At 38.2% G+C, this 14,306-nt stretch overlaps 1 protein-coding gene across 11 annotated transcripts in view; it reads right to left on the bottom strand.

Moving 5' to 3' along the window:
* The window catches only part of GLRB (glycine receptor beta), a 154,380-nt gene that overhangs the window by 64,873 nt on the left and 75,201 nt on the right, over positions 1 to 14,306 (bottom strand). For 4 of the 11 annotated variants that reach the window (XM_067035407.1, XM_067035409.1, XM_067035406.1 and 1 more), the window contains one exon: positions 688 to 838. In XM_067035407.1, the coding sequence (XP_066891508.1) occupies positions 688 to 809 (122 nt within the window). In that variant the 5' untranslated portion in view covers positions 810 to 838. Of the gene's footprint in view, positions 1 to 687; positions 839 to 1,912; positions 2,255 to 2,567; positions 2,722 to 14,306 lie in introns of those variants that run through there. The other 7 variants (XM_067035414.1, XM_067035415.1, XM_067035413.1 and 4 more) reach the window with 5 other exon arrangements.

Here is a 14,306-nt window from a genome sequence, read left to right as displayed (position 1 = left end):
TTTTTTTAAAAATGGAGTCCCCCACCCCCCCAAAAAATGGAGTCCCCAAACCATAAAATTTTGTTGCTGTTTTTTTTCTGGGTGGGAACGGAGTGGGAATTGGATTTAGATTTTGTTTTTACAGGTAACTTCAAATTTAATGACATATTTTTTGAGAAATATACTCATTTCCTAAGATAAATCTTTTACCCCCCAAAAAACCCACTGAAATGGAAAACGGATCTACCATGTAATTCTTCTCCTGCCGTGCATTAATGTGAATTAAATAGACCTTAAAATCATAGTCTAGCAATCTGATTTTTTTAATGAATATTCAATTTCAGTAATATTTTTTTTTTAAGTCAACTTTTTGAACTGGTATTTGCTCAAAGCAGGGAATCTCAGCAACCGACGAAAGTTGCACATTCAGGGTAAGAAAAAAACAGTAACTTTTTTCTACTTTTATAAAAGATGTATGAAAATTACAGAAGCCCAGGGCACGAACAAAACTCTATAAAACTTTACCTTTATCACACTGAGAATTAGCTTTCCCACTGTAAAGCCCTCTTCACTCTGTCACTTTCTACCTATGAAACAAACGGGTGCAATTCTGATAGGGAAAGTTCTGTTGACATGTGTTTCAATAAACCACTTTGATAAAAAATGCAATATTCCTCCATATAAGAATATAAGACATGAAGAACATACGATGGGCAGAGGTACTGCTTCTTTTTCCCCTTCCCTTTCTTTGACGGCATCTCTTTAGAACAGGCTTCTTCAACACACAAGGCAATTAAAATAACAAAGGCCACCGCCAATACAAACTTCATCTTGAAAAGTTAAATTTCAGGAGATCGATCTACAAGAAAGAACAAGAAAATGTTTACATTTATGAGGCAAACGGTAACTACACGACTCTTTTAAGGAGTACGACCATTACTACCCAATGGACAAGGGTGTCTTGTACATCAAGTTCTCATTGCTCGTGGCAAACATCTGTCTTGCATACAAGTGCAAACATTAAGATTTTATCACATTTTAAGCTTATTAAATATGTTCAGTATAATTTTCTATTCTTTCTCTTCTGAAGAAAAAACTCTGTAAGTTCCATCTTTGAAATCCACTTTTAGACTTTTAAAATCATATCATGTGTGTTTTCATGTATAATCATGTATAGTGTCTGTGATTTGTTTTACTTGCATAAATGCTATTTGGTTCTAAAAAGAATTCTCATTGCTCAAACCTACGTGGTTATACTTTACATTTTGTGATGGTTTCATAGTAAAAGTTAGTTTAAATAATGGTTCATAGAAAATAAGACCCCTATGAGGAATACAAGGTAAGTATGCAAAAATTTCTACTGTAGTTTCATAAAATTGTAAATTGATATTGAATTGCACAGTATATCAATATACGCTTAGAAAGATACATGGAAAGATGTTTACACTGTTTGAAGATGGTTATGGCGTACTAGGTCATTTAAATCAATGTTTTGTTTTTTAAGTTTCCTCTGTTCTTTGACTTTCGCATGTATATTTTTTCAAAAACAATAAAACTATTCTCGAAGAAAAGACAATTCTAAGTATTAAAGGACTGACAGAGAAAAAAGAAAAAATCATTATCAAAGCATTTCACTGTCTAAATTCATTGTTTTTATTGATGTACATTAAATTCGCAAGTTACCTTTTACCCAAAAAGAGGCGCTCATTGATTTAAGTTAGCTTTTGGCTCTCCTACTCACAAGAGACTGACATTTATCATTCAAATGATGATTTCTGACTCCAGAAATTCTAGGCAACATTGTATGAAATAAAATAGCAAATACAGTCAGCCTCCTCCAAAAACTCTTCTTAGCTCTATTTTAATGACATTTTCCAAGCTCCAGGAGAACTACATTCTTGCCTGTCTGATGCATTAAAACAAACAAACAAACCTTTAAGCATCTCCTAAACCCTGCAGTATTTAGACCTCTTCCGCATCCTTAATTCCCAAACCATAAACAGTGTCTCCTTCACTGTTTCCTGCAGAGGAAGAGACCGGTCTACTCCTCAGCATTCACGGAAGTCCTAGCTCCCCCTCATAATCTGGCTTCTCCCGTGTCACGTTTTTCATCTCTCTTCCTCCCAGAAGTCTGACCTCCCGTTTCTCCTTCGCAGCCCTAAGCAAGCAGGCGGGGACGCCTCCCTGGTCCTCTCTCCCGAAGACGACGGAGGGGCCCGCCGGGCCCACAGCTGCCCGCGGCACTGGGCCCCCTGCCCCGCACCCCGCCAGCGGCGGCATCCGGCCCCGACCCCTGCGCCCGCCTTCCCTCCCGGCGCCAGGGAGCCCAAGGCCGTCCCGGAGGTCTGAAGGGCGGAGGCAGAGATGCCAGCCCGTCCCGCGGCGCCCGCCCACACCTCCTGAAGCGGGCAGCGGCGGACGGGCCCCGCAGAGCAGACGCCGCCGACGGCAGCCAGCCCTGCGGCCAAGCTCGCCCCGGCCCCCGCCTCCCGCCGCCGCACCCCCCCGCCCCCGCGCCCCCTCCCGGCCTCGCCGCACGGCGGCTCTTCCCGGACCCCCGCGCCGCCCTCCCCCCGGAGCCGACCTACCCTGGCGCCCCGCCCGCAGCCCCGGGGGACGCGCGCTCGGGCCGGACGCGCCGGTGCGGGGGTTGCCGCTGCGTCCTGGCCCCGCGTCCCCGCGTCCCCGCGTTGGGCTGACGCGCCTGCTCCGGCCGCCGAGCCTGCGCCGTGTGCTCCGCGCCTGTGCGCCGCGCGGCCGCGGAACGGCGGGGACGGCGTTGGGGACGGAGTTGATGGGGGCGGAGTTGATGGGGACGGAGTGGATGGGGACGGAGTAGATGGGGACGGAGTTGGGGCCGGGGCCGGGGCCGGGGAGGGCAGGGGTGTCCCGGCCGCGCGAGCGCCCCCTCCCCGCATCTAGCGGGAGAATGTGGTCCCCGCCCGGGGCTGGAGACGATGCGGGCGGGGGTGGTGAGGTTAGGGTTGGATCAGAAGGAAAACCCTTTCACGGAGCTGGAATCGTTTAGGGTCTATTTTTGACCATTAGTTTGAAAAAACAAAACAAACAAACAACAACAACAAAGAAAACAATAGACTAACAAATGACCTTCCTGGACCAAAGCGGATAACATACATTTTCTGTGACTTCATCGTTTGCCTGGTCTCCTGGCATCTAACTTCATCTCAGAGTCTTATTTCCAATTTCTCAAAGCCTGACCTTTTAAGCGCACTTAAATTGTGCGTTAAAACCGTATAAACATGGACACAAGTTGTTTTCATACCTTGGCTATTGTAAATAATGCTGCTATGAACGTTGGGGTGCATGTATCTTTTTGAATTTTCTTCAGATAAATACTTAAAAGTGGAATTTGAGTCATATGGTAGTTCTATTTTTAAGTTTTTGAGGAACCTCCATACTGTTTTCTATAGTGGCTGCACTAATTTGCATTCCCACCAAGTGTAGGAGGGTTCCCTTTTCTACACATTCTTGCCAACACTTGTTACTTCTTGTCTTTTTTGACGATAGCCGTTCTGACAGGTGAGATGATAGTTAATCGTGATTTTGATTTTCATTTCCCTGATGATAAGTGATGTTGAGCGTCTATTCATGTGTCTGATGGCCATCTGTATATCTTCTTTGGAAAAATGCCTATTCAGGTCTTCTGCCCATTTTTTGATTGGGTTGTTTGTTTCTTTGTTTGTTTTCATATTGAGTTGTATGAGTTCTTTATATATTTTGGATATTAACCCTTTATTGGACATATCATTTGCAAATATCTTCTTCCATTCGGTAGGTTCCCTTTTCGTTTTGTTGATGGTTTCCTTTGCTGTGCAAAAGCTTTTTAGCTTGTGTCCCATTTGTTTATTTTTGCTTTTGTTGCTTTTGCTAGAGGAGTCAGATCCAAAAAAATAGTTAAGACCAATGTCAAAGTGCATAGTGCCTAAGTTTTCTTCTCAGAGTTCTATGGTTTCAGGGCTTACATTTTAAGTCTTTACTCCATTTTCAGTTTATTTTTGTATCTGGTGTGGGAAAATGTTCTAGTTTCATTCTTTTACGTGTAGCTGTCCAGTTTTCCCAGCACCACTTATCAAAGAGGCTGTCTTTTCCCCATTGTGTATTCTTGCCTCCTTTGTCGTATTAATTGATCATGTACATGTGGGTTTATTTCTAGGCTATTTTATTCCATTGATCTATGTGTCTGTTTTTCTGCTAGTACCATACTGTTTTGATTACTATAACTGTGTAATATCATTTCAAATATGGGAGTGTGGTACCTCCAGCCTTGTCCTTTTTTCTCAAGATTGGTTTGGCTATTTGGGATCTTTTGTGATTCCATACAAATTTTAGGATTATAGAGTTCTGTGAAAAATGCCATGGGTACTTTGATAGGGGTGGCATTGATTCTGTAGATTTATTTCTTTGGGGAGAAAATATATTTTAACAATATTAATTCTTCTAATATATGAATACTGGGTATCTTTTTATTTATTAGTATTGTCTTCAATTATTTTTATCAGTGTCTTTCAGTTTTCAGAGTACAGATCTTCCACTTTATTGGTTAAAGAAAGCATTCCTAGGTATTTTATTCTTTTTGATGGATTGTAAATGGGATTGTTTTCTCAATTTCTCTTTCTGATATTTCATTATTACTGTATAGAAATGGAACAGATTTCTGTATACTGATTTTGTACCCTGCAAATTTCTGAATTCATTGATTAGTTCCAATAGTTTTGCGGTGGGGTCTTTTGGGTTTTCTATATATGGTACCATGTCATCTGCAAATAGTGACAGTTTTACTTCTTCCTTTACAACTTGGATGCCTCTCATTTCTTCTTCTTGTCTGATTGCTGCACTAGGATTTTCAATACTTTGTTAAATAGAAGTGGCAAGAGTGGGCGTTCTCGTCTTCTTCCTGATCTTAGAGGAAAAGCTTTGATCTTTTTATCATTGAGTATGAGGTTAGCTGTGGGTTTGTCATAAATAGCCTTTATTATGTTTAGATATGTTTCCTCTGCAACAACTTTGTTGAGAGTTTTTATCACAAATGGATTTTTAATTTTTTCAAATGCTTTTTCACATCAATTGAGATGATCATGTGTTTTTTATTCTTTGTTTTGTTAATGTGGTGTATCATATTGAATGATTTGTGGATATTGAACTATCCTTGCATACCTGGAATAAATCCCACTTTATCATGATGTATGATCCTTTTGATGTATGGTTGAATTTGGTTTGATAATATTTTGTTGAAGATTTCTGCATCTATGTTCATCAGGGACATTGGCCTGTAGTTTTCTTTTTTTGTAGTATCTTTTCCTCGTTTTGGTTTCGGTATAATGCTGGCCTCTAAGAATATGTTAGGAAGTGTTCCTTCCTCTTCACTTTTTTGGAATAGTTTGAGATGGATAGGTTTTAACTCTTCTTTCAACACTTGTTAGAATTCCCCTGTGAAGCTATCTTTTTTTTGTTTGGAGTTTTTTGATAACTGATTTGATTTCACTACTAGTAACTGGTCTGATCAGATTTTCTCTTTCTTCCTGATTCAGCCTTGAAACATTGTATGTTTTTAAGAATTCCCATTTCTTCTAGATTGTTCAATTTATTGGCATATAACTGTTCATAGTATTCCCCTATGATTGTTTGTATTTCTGTGATATCAGTTGTAACCTCTCTTTCATTTCTAATTTTATTTACTGGGCCCTCTTTGTTTCTTGATAAATCTGGCTAAAGGTTTATTAATTTTGTTTATCTTTTCAAAAAAGCAGGTCTTAGTTTCATCGTTCTTTTCTATTGGTTTTTATTTTTGGTCTCTATTTCATGTATTTCCGTTCTGACTGCAAGTTATTTGAATACGTTTATTATGTATGAAAAACCAGAGGCTCAGAAAAGGAATTTATTTCTCCAGAATAATAGAGTTGAAGGGCAAGAGATAGGAGTACTTCACCTTTAATGTCATATTAGAACATTAAAACTCCAGTTTTAGTTGCACATGAGATAAAGCAGCTTATTTTTTAGACATAGACTTGGCTTGTACAGAATTCTGGCTACAGTTTAGGAAGTTGAAGTAAAAGAGGCTGTTCTAGTAGTAGATCCAGAATTTTACTTCCAATGTCAGGTTGGTCCTAAAGATTAATGAATATGTAAATCATTTTTCACTTAATTTTTCTTTCTGTTCCATATAATAGCAATAATAATTATTATCATTTTCATTGATTGAGGGTGTACTATTTTCCAGGTGCTGCATATATTTATTATCTCCTCTCCACCTTTATGAGAGCAACACTCTTCTTATTACCATTCATAGATAAAGATCCAAAGGCATCATATAACTTTTCCCAAGTTTGTTAATAACATTCCTAATAAATGATTGAGAGAGCTATGCACCTAAGTATGTCTGATTTTGGAAGCTGAGCCCTAAAAATATTTTTGTGTGGCTGTAAATTTTATATTTAATAATAGCTAATGACATCCAAAATAACATTTATATATAGCCAAAACACATTAACTGTGATGTAATTTTGAGAAAATAAAAGTAGAAATATGAGTAAGAAACTCCTGTTTATGAATTTGAGTATTCTGTCTCATCCAATTGAGGAAACAGTTCCAAACCATCAAAGGCCACTGTAACTTCTATTAATCCACCACAGCCCTTACCCCATAGAGAGGACCTATCTGTGATTGGAGGTGTATGGATATCAAGATTTTAATGTTTTGCCAGCATATTCACTATAAAAGCAGTGACATTATATGATACAGCTTTTAGATAAATTAGATATACTGTATGTCCTAAGTCCTTAGCAAAAAAAGAGGAAGAATTACTCACCTCTTTGTTAATGACATGATACTCTTACCATACTTTAAGAATATGCCTTAGGAAAAAGCAAGTGAACTTAATGATTATTTAGTGTTATTTTTACCAAATAAACTTGGGTCCACTTGCCCATGTGCAGAAAAGCCAAACTACTGACACTAGGTTGTGGTGAAGGAAACTACAGTGTTTATTGCAGGGCAAAAGCAAGGAGAATGGGCAGCTCATGCTCAAAAGACCGGAACTCCCTGATGGCTTTCAGGGAAGGGTTTTAAAGGCCATGTGAGGGAGGGGCTGCAGGGTGCATGATTACCTCATGCACGATTCTCGGGTTGGCTGGCATCAAGGTGAGGTTTCAAGCATCATCAACCTTCTGGTTTCAAATGGTCTAGGGTCTACATCCTTACAGTCAGCAGTTTTCATCTGGTGGGTCTGCTTCCTATAAAAACAACCTAGGACTGTGTGTCGGGCCTTTATCTGTATCTTTCAGGGAACTGAGAGTTCAGTGATTCTGCTATGTGGCTGGTTTATAATCTAAATAGTTACCAGTTTCCAAGCCCAACAGCTAACCTTTGTTTCTGCATCTTCATATTCCTAATCCTTAGCTCTTGACCCAGGCTTTTATTCAAAAAAAGCAAGGACACAGGAGCTTGTACACAGTTTCATTGTCAAGGCTAGTCCAATATTAATGATATCAAAATCACTGATTTTCAGTAAAGCTCTTAACATCCAGATAGATATTATGAAGCAACTGTCATCCACAGATCAGTTTGTGTGAGTTATTTATTCTTTTTTTTAAATAGGGGCATAAAGTTGTATTGAAGCCATTTTTCTGTCTAGAAGAGTTAGTGTAAATAAGGTTACTGTTAGAAAGACATAGACCTGGAATTGAAACAGTGCATCAATCCCCAATATAACCATCGTAAAATAGTTATCAATAATTGAATATTTGCTTTATCCGTGTCTTTTTAAAGGTAGTTAAAGGCGTTGTCATGTTATTTCAATACTTGCTCCCACATGCATCTCTGGAAACCAGACACCTTCACACATTACCACAATGTCATTTTCACACCGAACAAAATGAAGAATCCCTTAGTATCACCTAAATTCTGCCCATAATTAAATTTCCCCAGTTATTTTAAAATATATATATAAACTTATATTTTAACATAAACATATATTTTTTTTCACATCATGCTTCTCTCTCTCTCTCGTGCCCTCTCTCACTCATTCCTGCCTTTTCTGTGTGTGTTGAGTCTTTCATTCTTCTGCTTTGCAGTTAGCATGTGATAAGTCAGCTCGTTCCTACGGCTCAAAGCCAGATGCTTCTCTGAAGCAATGATGACAGTTCCTGGGGCAGAAGCAGATGGCCAGCCACTCAGGCCCACAAATCTTCCAGTGAAACAGAATCTCTGCCAAAAGTATTTTCAGTTTCTACCAAGTCTGAACAAAGTAACAGCATCCTCTTTTGACCACCTCTGAATGTGCCCATCAGCAGTGCTGCAAGTCTGGGAAGACGTCATGCTCTCCTCCAGGAGTTCATGCCTTAAGTGTCCTGAACAACAGCTGTCTTCCCCGGTAACCAGAGCAGATGTGTCACGTCAGTTTAAAAAGCAACCCAAAACCTGTCTTTTAGAAACTTGTAAATAATGTCAATGTTCATTTTTTTTGCTTATTACCTCTTTTTTTAAGACCTAGGTAAACAATATTAGAGAAGAATTATCTATGGACAATATTAAGAATTTATTCCTCTAAGTTTTCTAATACCAAGCTACATCAACTGGAAGTTCCAAAAATGCACATTGTATGGATTCTAAATCTGTGTCTTTGTTGGAAGTGTTTTATATTTGCCATACCAGTAAACTCCACTTATAATTTATGTCTATGATATGAGAGACGATGACTAAGAACTAGCTTTCTATTTCAGCAATTTTTTTTTAGAATTAGCAAGTGAATGTATAATGGTCGTACAAATATTAAAAGTAAGCTATAGAAATAAAACTGTGGTATGTATCAAATTATTATGGTTTTAAAATAAGATTTAAAATCAGCCTCACCAAGCAAATTAAGCTCATCATGTTATCATTAAGAACAACTTTAGCCTGCCGTGGATTGGTTTTTTGGCATGTTGGAGTTTATGGCTTTATTTTATTAGTATATTAGTTACGTCTTTGTATTTTCACGACCCATCTCTCAAAATATCATTTGAAAAGCCCTGGATGCATGACTTTCTTCTCAGAATCATGTGTTCCTTCTTGGAGACAGGGATTAGAGCCATAGCCACCAAAACAATTATTCCAAAGAAGGGGGGGTGCAGAGACAATATTTTAATGATAAAAAGCAATATTGCTGGAATATTCTCTTCAGCTTTTATGGTGAGTGGACCTTCGTGGTGGTGTATATGATTTTTAAAAGATTTACTTTGGGGGCTTCTCTGGTGGTGCAGTGGTTAAGAATCTGCCTGCCAATGCTGGGGACACGCGTTTGAGCCCTGGTCCAGGAAGATTTCACGTGATGCAGAGCAACTAACCCGTGCACACAATTACTGAGCCTGCACTCTAGAGCCCGCGAGCCACAACTACTGAGCCCGAGTGCTGCAACTACTGAAGCCTGCATGCCTAGAGCCCGTGCTCCGTGACAAGAGAAGCCACCGCAATGAGAAGCCTGCACACCGCAACAAATACTAGCCCCCTCTCACCGCAATTAGAGAAAGCCTGTGTGCAGCAACAAAGACCCAACACAGCCAAAATAAATAAAATAAATACATTTATTTTTAAAAAATGAGAAATGATTTTTTAAAAAAGATTTACTTTGAACAAAAGCAAATTATAAATATTTAAATATTCTAAACACAAATATTTAAGGAAGAAAACTTCTTAAATTGTTATAGAAAAATAATCCAGAATCTGTTCATTTTTGTGAAACCAACTTTAGAAATCAAGATGAATATTTGTTATATTAGATTTGATCACCTAACAATTATACCATATATATTAAATTACATAAACTTTGTTTTTTTGTCTTTTTTTCAAAAATAACTCTCATTAACATTTATTATACATCATTCTAGACACAAGCTTGCTGTGCATTTTAAACATAATATCTCTCTAACCTAGTTTGTAGAACTTACTTTAGCAATAGAATTTTTTAATGGGGAAATATAGTATTAATTTCATTTTTTATTTTTAAGTTTCTTTCCTATTCACTTTCTTTTTTTATTGGATATAGTTGATTTACAATGGTGTGTTAGTTTCAGGTGTACAGGTGCTTCAGATATATATTATATATATTATATATATTATATATATATATATTATACACACACACACACACACACACACACACACACACACACATTCTTTATCAGATTCTTTTTCCTTACAGGTTATTACAGAGTATTGAGTAGAGTTCCCTGTGCTATAGAGTAGGTCCTTGCTGTTTATTTATTTTATATATAGTAGTGTGTATATGTTAATCCCAAACTTCTAATTTATCCCCTTCCCCTCTTTCCCCTTTGGTAAGCATAAATTTGTTTTCTGTGTCTATGAGTCTGTTTCTGTTTTGTAAATAAGTTCATTTGTATAATTTTGTTTAGATTCAACATAGAATTTCTATATAGTAGTGGTGCAAAAGGAGGACATTTGTTCTAGGGTAATAGCGTTAGCAGAGGGACTGAGAGCCGAGAGGTAAAGATCCAGTTCTGAAGCTGGTGTGGCCAGGGCAGAGAGGCCAAAAGGAAAGTTAGTAAAGCACTAGGTTGGGTTAGAATAAAATGTTTGGATGCAATTCTCTAGCATTTCCTAAAGCGTGCTCTTTGCAACATTAGCCCTCAGTGTCCTTCATGGGGAAAAAGAAAAATCAATTACTAAACAAACTTGGAAATTTCATCTATCGTATCTTCCTTCTAAGATTTATAAAGTATTTTAGCAGACTAAATATTTTGTTGTGTCATAAATAGAAACATTTCAACATTATTTAACCCAATATCTCCAAAACATGTTTGACCAGCAAATTTTTTATGCTGGGTCTATAAACATATTCCATATACCTAGTGTTCCCAGAATATATAATTGAGAAAACACTGCTCTGTGCAAAAACAGTACACAAATAGGCTCCTGGTAGATTAAAGAAATGTTGAAAGCAATGCTTTATTTTCTTAGTGTATATATATATATATATATATATATATATATATATATATATATATGTATGTATATGTGTATATATATATATATATAATTTGAAGTATCGTTGATTTACAATGTTAGTTTCAGGTGTACAGCAAATTGATTCAGTTATACATATTTTTTTTCCAGATTCTTTTCCCTTATAGGTTATTACAAAACACTGAGTATAGTTCTCTTGCTATATAGTAGGTCCTTGGTGGTTATCTATTTTATATATAGTAGTGTATATATGTTAATCCCAAACTCCTGATTTATCCCTCACCCCCTTTCCCCTTTGGTAACCATAAGTCTGTTCTCTATGTCTGTGGGTCTATTTCTGTTTGGTATATAAGTTCAATTACATCTTTTTTTTTTAGTTTCCACATATAAGTGATATCATATGATATTTGTCTTTGTCTGACTTACTTCACTTGGTCTGATAATCTCTATGCCTTTTATGCTTCATGTAAGAATAGAATATTAGCTAAAATCAGAGACTAGTGGCACTAGCAGGGTAACACCAGAGTTTTACCATTAGGACAAAAGACGCATGTATGAGGTATTCATGGCTCCCTGAGGAGGGAGGGATTAACAGCCTGAGGGAAGGGAGAAGATTACATCTCTCATTGAGATCATGTCCGAGTTGGGTTTTAGAGCATCAGCGTGCCAGATTGACCAAAGGGAATTCCTAACAAGTGGAAAGATGGGTGTGGAGACATAGATATACGATACATGGTGTGGACATTTTTCCACAGAGTTTTGTTTTTCTGGAACGTAAAGAATTTGTGATTCAGGGAAGAGAGAGAATGATGCTCATCCTCTCATTGTAAAGCTCATCAATTTTCATTTGGCCAGATGCGAAATAAGAATTGAAGAGTTTTTCTAATACATAGATATAGATATAGTTCTTTACTTCACTTAATTGAAATATGAGGATCTCTTTTACTTATAAAGATGAAATATTAAACATTCTGCAGTCTTTGTCAGGCACACATTGCTGTATTTTAGCAGATCTCAATATAATAGGGTTGCTTTGTCTAATTTTTTGTTATTCAAGAAGATGGAAAAAAGTTAATAACCAGCAAGAATCTATAAAGATGGCTTCCTATGCTACTAATAAATCCTTTTTTAAAAAAATTACCTCTTTAGTCATTTGAGTGTGTGTGTGTGTTCTAAGAATTTGAGGCCAAGGACTACAGCTTAGGGAGAAGCAGGAGATCACCCTGTCTTGTAAAATGTGCCCTTTTCCAAGGGGCCCTGCAAGCAGCAGTGTCCGTCATGCGGCTGTGCAGTCTGAAAGGAGAGCCTGCTGAGGACACTAGGGTGATGACGTCCCGGGCTGTGGCTTTCACAGAGGAATGCCCCTGTCTGCTTTGTGATCATGGCTCAGGGAAAAGCATAAAGCTCTTATCCATCCTGTCCCCCTAAGGAGGACTGGCCGGGGGAATGGGAATCCAGGAGAAGAATGCCCCTCTCTGCTCCCTCCCTAAGAGCTGACAAACCTGGAGGAGTCCAAATAGGGCCACTCGACCTATGGTCAGCTTGCTAGGCCATGGGGTCCTCACCAAATGATGACAGGATTCATTTCTAACCTCTCACCGCCTGGGTAAGACACTCCCCAAATATGAGTAAGGAAATAAAATTGAATCTTAAAATAATAGAAGAAGACACTTCAAAGAAATGGGTAGAGAGGCAAAAAAGTTTTCTAAAAAGCAACAAAATGATTTTTGTATATTGAGGAAAGGAAATTAAAAATAGACTCCATTGACACTCCATTGACAGAGAAGTGGATAAAGAAGATGTGGTACATATACACAATGGAGTATTACTCAGCCATAAAAAAAGAATGAAAAAATGCCATTTGAGACAGCATGGATGGACCTAGAGAGTATCATACTAAGTGAAGTAAGTCTGACACAGAAAGACAAATATCATATGATATCACTTATATGTGGAATCTAAAAAAATGGTACTAATGAACCTATTTATAAAACAAAAATAAATTCACTGATACAGAAAACAAACTTACAGTTACCAAGGGAAGGGAGGGGAGGGATAAATTGGAGGATTGGGGTTAACATATACACACTACTATATATAAAACAGATAACTAATAAGAACCTACTGTATAGCACAGGGAACTCTACTCAATACTCTGTAGTGGCCTATATGGGAAAAGTATCTTAAAAAGAGTGGATATATGTATATGTATAACTGATTCACTTTGCTGTACACCTGAAACTAACACAACATTGTAAATCAACTATACTCCAATAAAAATTATGTTTTAAAAAATGAATTACTAAAATAATACAAGAAGACACTTCAAAGAGCAGATAACACAATAATTAAAAAAAAATAAAACAGCAACAAAATAATTTTGTATATTTAAAAAAATGTCAATAAAGAGAATTTAAAATGGCCTTCCCTGGTGGTGCAGTGGTTAAGAATCCACCTGCCAGGGCTTCCCTGGTGGCGCAGTGGTTGAGAGTCCGCCTGCCGATGCAGGGGACGCGGGTTCGTGCCCCGGTCCGGGAAGATCCCACATGCCGCGGAGCGGCTGGGCCCGTGAGCCATGGTCGCTGGGCCTGCGCGTCCGGAGCCTGTGCTCCGCAATGGGAGAGGCCACAGCAGTGAGAGGCCCGCGTACCGGAAAAAAAAAAAAAAAAAAAAAAAAAAAGAATCCACCTGCCAACGCAGGGGACATGGGTTCGAGCCCTGGTCCGGGAAGATCCCACATGCCGCGGAGCAACTAAGCCCGTGCACCACAACTACTGAGCCTGCACTCTAGAGCCCACGAGCCACAACTACTGAGCCTACGTGCCACAACTACTGAAGCCCACACGCCTAGATCCCGTGCTCACAACAAGAGAAGCCACCACAATGAGAAACCCGTGCACTGCAATGAAGAGTAGCACCCGCTCGCCGCAACTAGAGAAAGCCTGTGCACAGCAACAAAGACCCAACACAGCCAAAAATAAATAACTAAATAAATACATAAAAGCAATCACTAAAAAAGGAAAGAAAAGAAAATTAAAAATAGATTGCTGAAAGCTAATTAATTTTGGAAATTGAAGGTCAGAATACACGCAACACAAAGAATGATGGTATGGCATTTATGGGTTGAAATGGTCTGTTAAAAGACAAATACTAGGTTGGATTAGAAAACAAAATCCAGCTATGCGCCTTTCACAAGGAACAAGACAAAAACAAAGTCACATAGAAAGGCTAACAATAATGAAATGACTAAGGATGTATTAAACAAATAATAATCTAAAAATCAAATAAAGTGAGCTATGACATGAAAACCATTAAATGAGGCCAAAACCAAGTATATTTATAATGATAAA

Source organism: Kogia breviceps, chromosome 6, assembly GCF_026419965.1.
Source record: "Kogia breviceps isolate mKogBre1 chromosome 6, mKogBre1 haplotype 1, whole genome shotgun sequence".
Classification (NCBI taxonomy): domain Eukaryota; kingdom Metazoa; phylum Chordata; class Mammalia; order Artiodactyla; family Physeteridae; genus Kogia; species Kogia breviceps.
This window is presented reverse-complemented; position numbering and strand designations above follow the sequence as displayed.